We start from the raw sequence: 5769 nt of genomic DNA, 5'->3' as shown, positions 1-5769 counted from the left end.
TTTCCTTTGTCCCACTGTGTCCCTTGCTGAAGTTGCTGGTCCCTTAGATATATTTATGAACTTGTCCATGTGAATTTTCTCCTCAAAAGACACCTTTCAGAGTCCTCCATTGTAATTCACACTGGCCCTTTCTGCTCTCACCTTCTTGTTTTGCTTTGTTTTTCTGAAAAAGTTTGCACCTCTGCATTTATTACCACATGGCCTAATTCTGATTGGGAGTGCGTTCTTTGTTCTAACTCTGATCCATGCGGGAAGACCAGGTTGAAAAAGGGATTTCATGTCACAGCTGGGTGAGTAGATGTAATGGGGCCATCTGGATTCATTTAGTCCTGTGATCTCTGAGTTCCCAGTGCATGCTAACAACCAGAGAGCTGCTGAGGAGTCAGAAAGCAGACATGAGAGAAGAACCAGGTGGTCCCAAGAGAGTCAGGGGAGAGTGAGGCCAGAGCATATAGGAAACAGATAGTGCTCGGTGAACGGAGTGGTCAGCTGTGGATGTTCCTGAGAGCTGAGAGAGGAAAAACAGGGACTCCTGGAACAATCTGGGCCCTAATTTCTTAGCACTGTAGATAGGGAGAGGGACCTCACCCAACTTCGCAGTTCCACACCATCCTCAAGTTGTATGTCCTCCACTGAAGCGTCTGTCACAGAAGAACAAACAGAATATCTTCAGAACTGAGTCTAGGGATGACTCAGGCCCTAGTTTCCTTTGGGCCTGATGACTCATTGCCCCAGTTGGGAAGAGAGAAAACAGGGCATGTTTTGATATCTTTGGGTTCATAGTGTAAAGTTCAGACCAATCAGCAAAGACCCCAGAGCCTCTCCACCACCCCTGCAATGCTGAGTCTTCAGATGTCTCCCTCCCTAGGACCCTCTTTATCTCACAAAGGCTTTCTTCCTGGGTGGCAGTGGCTCTGTTTGATCTGTAGAGACAAGAAAATGTGAGTTGGCAGTGAGTTGTGTCAGACAGGTGTGGGTCTATCTATGCCTCTGACCATGAGTTACCTCTCCTGGGGGCCCCTGTCTCTGGTTACTAGCTCTGCAGCCCCTGCAGGAACGTGGAATTCTGTCTCTTTCTTGGCTGAAAGAAAAAAAAAAAAAAACGTGTCTGAGATAAGAGTGTAGTAAGTTCCTCATCCCAGGCATTTTCAGACAAGGAAGAAAGGGGACTTTATAACACATGGATGAGTTAGCAAATGTCCCAGGACACAATGAAGTCCACAGAACAACTAAAATCCCATACATTCTGATATCAAGTGCTATCTGATCTGAGATCTGCAAGTATTTCTAAACTTCTCTCCTTGAATGGTCTACAGGGGAACCTACAATTCCCTGAGACCCAGGTCAGCCATGCCCTACTTACCTTTCTTTCTGAATTTTCCCTGTTGCCTTTGTAGGAGAAGGAGGAAGATGAGGATGAATGGTGACAAGAGGAAGGCCACAGACACTCCAACCAGAGCCATTAGGCAGTTTTCCAGTCCTGAGGCACAAGTGACATCATGAGTGGAGAATGTTGGTGCTTATCTGAGCACCTATTGTGTGACAGGCCCATGCTGGATCTTTAACCTGTCATCTCCCATTTCCACAGTGCTGTAACATGGACTTGTCTGTTTTCCTATCCAGTCAATTCTCCTGCCTCAGAACCCCTATTTGAAACTGACAAAGCTGGAATTTGAACCCAGGACTCTGATTCATAGCCCGGTTCTCCCCACCAGAGTTGAGCCTCATGAGATGGAGAGAAGGAGGCTGAATGTGCTGTCATGGCCCTGTGCCCCACCCTTTCACATGCCATTACCATTGTGGAACAGACACACTGGAGGATCAGCTTTGCGAGAGGCCTCCTCTGTCAAGAGGGGCCATAACCAAAGCCAGAACTGGGGACAAACACTTAATGCTTGTGGGCAAGGCTTTTCCCCTTTGTCCTTAGAGAAACAGCAGTCAGGTCAGAAAGGGAAGGACTTTTCCAAGTCAGCATCTATATATAGTATCTCCTGTATCAAGTCCATAACTAGCAGTTTCCCACTGGAATCCCCACCACCTTCCAACACAGTGTTTATTAGGCCTCTGGGGCCTGACTCCATGCAGGTGAGTGGTTTTTTCTTAGAGCCTTTGAGGTAAAATGTGTCTGGGTTCCCTGTTCTCCATCTTACTCTCTCCCCTCATTCTCTAGACTGAGCATAAACATCTCTCTCTGGATGTCACCTTCAAACTAAACTCTGGGATTATGGGGTCTCTGTTGAAATTGTTGTTTGCCTCCCACACTCACAAGCTGAAGTGACAGAGAAATGAGGTCTTCAGTGGAGTAAGAGTAGCGATGCAGCCTGGGGATGAAGCATACTTCCTAAGAGAGGTGCCCGACACTCACCAGGTGTTGGCATGGGCTGCAATGGTGGCAGGGACTTTGATGTTGGCAGGCTGGATGCTTCAGTGGGTCCTAGGAAACAGAACAAGAAAAGGATGAGGGTTAGATGCTAACCCAGAGATCCTGACTGTGTCTAGTGTCTTACATCTGCCCTGTAACCTCCCCATGATCCTCATGCTGTCTACCCCAATTCTAGATTTTAATAGATTATGAAGTGGAAATTAACTTGAGGGAATACCTCTGGTATTCACTTCCCTACTAGGGAAAGTGCCTTCTGACTAACACTTCCTATTGACCAGCAAGTCAAAGGTTCTCCTAGTGTTTGGATTGTGTGTCAGTCCAACAGTTCAGGGTCACCTCACCTGAAATGATGAGCTCCACAGGGGCACTGGCATATGACAACAGGTATAGCGATGAGTTTTGAGAACCATAGCACCTGTAGCTTCCTGAGACAGCAGAGGTCACAGTACTCAGGGTGAATTCTGCCTGGTACTGCGAATCTTGGAACATTGCTTTTTGTCGCTGAGGTTGATGGACTTTTCCCTCCTTGTACAAAATGAAAGTGTCCACGGGGTTTCTTGACCAACACAGAAGTGTCACATAGTATCCTGGATGTACTGTTGAGTTAAGCTTCACTGAGAGAACAGGAGTGACAGGAAAGTTTCCTAAAGAGGAGAAGGATGAAGAGAGGTTGCCTTCATGGTTCTGAGCTGAAATTGCACCTGGGTGTTCCCTGAGCATTTTGAACTCTGTCTCTTCTCTGACTGAGCATCTCTCCTGTCCCCTGCATCTGCACCTGTTCCTGTGTTAGTTCTCTGTCCCTTGTCCCAGCCATCACCTCTCAGGCTCCCTAAGAAAGCCTATGGAGAGACTTCCATCTAATAAATCTCATTGGTTCCTCACCTGTGATCAGAATGTCCAGGGGGTCACTGGAGGCCGACCACTCAGAAGAGAGGTTGTGTCCACCGTAGCATCTGTACTGGCCACCAGTAGAGTTACTCACAGAGCCCAGTGTGAAGTTGGCAAAGGAGAGACCATCCTGAGTCCACTGGCCATAGTGCTGGGTGAAGTCATTTCCCCCCATCTTGTACAAAGCAAATCTGTCATAGTTGATATTGGAGCAACACTGCAGGGTGAGACTCTTTGAAAGATCCAGGATATGGCTTTGGTGAGTCAGCAGGGTGGGCTTCTTGGACAGCCCTACAGGAAAGATGACAAGATAAGGACTGTTGAGCAGGTTTTAACCAAATGCACACTTATCACCTCCCTTCCTGCCCTACACACGGCACTGCTTCTCCTCTGCTGTGGGGCTCTGGTTTAGTAAGCAGATTATTCCTTTAGTCAACTCTCCTAGCAACATTCCAGGACTTCAAGGTCCTGGTAAAGATTTAGGGCTTCCACAAGTTTGGACAATGATGGGGATGACTCACCTGATATGTTTATTTTTAGGGGCTCACTGGTACTGACCACAACTGTGGAGTATCCTTGTAATAACCATAACATCTGAATATTCCTCTGTGGACTAGGGTCAATGGACAAATAGAGAACAGGGCTTGGTACTGTGCATTAGTGTAAAGATACTGTGAGTCCAGGGAGATGGAGAACTCATTTTCCTTGATGAGAACCAGCTAGTCATATCTCACAAATGAAACACACTGCAGAGTCTTGTTCCCTCCTGAGGTTGCTACAGATCCTGATATGGATAACAGGCTGGGGTTATCTTTTTAGATTCCTAAGAGGGGAGGAAAAAGCCTTCTATTACATGGGCACATATAGCAAAAATATTCCTCAGGGATAGGCTGTGGGAAGGCAATACTCCTGAGAGCAGAGCCTGACCCTGAGACCCTGACTATCCCCTCACCTGTAACCACAATCTCCAAGGTGTCACTGTGATCTGACCAACCTGCCATGCTGTAATAGTAACACTGATATATTCCCACATGTTTCTCTGTCATAGAAGGGATGGAGAAATTGGCCTTTTTGTCTAGGTTTCTCTGGGGACCTTGTGACCCAGGGCTTTGGGATTCCCTGTTTATGAAGAGCATACAATTCTGCATCCAGGCTCCCCTGACACCAGATGGTCATGGCACTTTTGTAGGCAATCACAGTACCTGCCTCAGCCTTGATGGTGGGTTTGTGGAGGGTCCCATTGTAGGAAAGAAGGAGAAGGTTCTGTTTGAAGGTGGCACAGAGCAGTTCACACTTGTAGGTGGTACTTCAGCTGATACTGTGTAGCGTAGTATACCATGAAGATTAACCTCTCTCCTAGACCACCTATGATTTTCTGTTAGTTTCTCTCTTGGACTCTGTATCTTGGATCCCTCTGTCTCCAGTGATCTGTGTCAATGAACTCAAGAGCCCTATCTTCTCACATACACCACACACCAAGGCCTCCCTCAGCACCAGTACCCTCTCAACACTATTCTGTGGAATGTTTTTGGTTCCTCACCTGAAACCAGGAGTTCCAGTGGATCACTGGGTTCTGACCACACCAGTGGTCTGTTTCTGTCAAAGCTGTAGCATCTGAATGTCCACCTTTGGTTGGAGGTCACAAGACCCACAAAGAACAGAGCCTGGTATTGTCTATCAGAGAAGTTATACTGTGAGTCCAGTGTCCAGGAGAGCTTCTGTGGTCCTTCCTTAATCAGAACAAACCTGTCATGTCGCTGCCATGAGTCACATTGGAGGGTGACATTTCCTCCTGAGGTCACCACTGGGCTGGGCTGGGCTGACAGACTGGGTTTACTGTGTTCTCCTAGGAGAAAAAGGAATCAGTTAAACATGTCAGAAACATTTTCTTCCAGAGCTGTAAAGTACAGGGTACCCCTGAGAGCAGGTTCGCTTCTTGCCAGGGAAACCTGAGGATAGCAACATTTTTCTCCTCTCACCTGTCACCACCAGCTCCAAGGTATCACTGTAGTCTGACCATCCATCATGGGTCTGATAGCAGCATTGATATTTCCCTGCATGGTTCTGGTCAATGTTTGAGATGGAGAATTCAGCCTTGTTCTCAGGCTTTAGTAGAGTCTGTGTGAACTGAGTATATCGAACTCCATCTCTGTAGATATGGAACTCTTTGGCTCCTTTCATACCCTCACACAAGAGGGTCACGTTAGTCTGCTTGGAGACCACAGTATCTGGCTGTGCTCTTAGTATACACTTAGGCAGGGTTCCTGGAAGAAAATGAACATCTAGAACAAAAGGCTTCCATTCTCAGATTGAAAGTGTCAACCCAGCCGGGCAGTGGTGGTGCACGCCTTTTATCCCAGCACTCGGGAGGCAGAGGCAGGCAGATCTCTGGGAGTTCGAGGCCAGCCTGGTCTACAAGAGCTAGTTTCAGAACAGGCACCAAAGCTACAGAGAAACCCTGTCTCAAAAAACAAAACCAAAAAAAAAAAAAAAAAAAA

At 47.1% G+C, this 5769-nt stretch overlaps 1 protein-coding gene across 1 annotated transcript in view; it reads right to left on the bottom strand.

Moving 5' to 3' along the window:
- LOC102001064 (leukocyte immunoglobulin-like receptor subfamily B member 3) overlaps window positions 1–5769 on the bottom strand; it is a 6996-nt gene that overhangs the window by 758 nt on the left and 469 nt on the right. The window contains 13 exon segments of the mRNA XM_026778291.1: window positions 589–641; window positions 886–923; window positions 1006–1081; window positions 1364–1480; window positions 2366–2434; window positions 2725–3027; window positions 3266–3617; window positions 3820–4072; window positions 4125–4149; window positions 4224–4326; window positions 4328–4505; window positions 4808–5117; window positions 5251–5535. Coding sequence (XP_026634092.1) covers window positions 589–641; window positions 886–923; window positions 1006–1081; window positions 1364–1480; window positions 2366–2434; window positions 2725–3027; window positions 3266–3617; window positions 3820–4072; window positions 4125–4149; window positions 4224–4326; window positions 4328–4505; window positions 4808–5117; window positions 5251–5535 — 2162 coding nt within the window.

Source organism: Microtus ochrogaster, unplaced genomic scaffold (genome assembly GCF_000317375.1).
Source record: "Microtus ochrogaster isolate Prairie Vole_2 unplaced genomic scaffold, MicOch1.0 UNK123, whole genome shotgun sequence".
Lineage (NCBI taxonomy): Eukaryota > Metazoa > Chordata > Mammalia > Rodentia > Cricetidae > Microtus > Microtus ochrogaster.
This window is presented reverse-complemented; position numbering and strand designations above follow the sequence as displayed.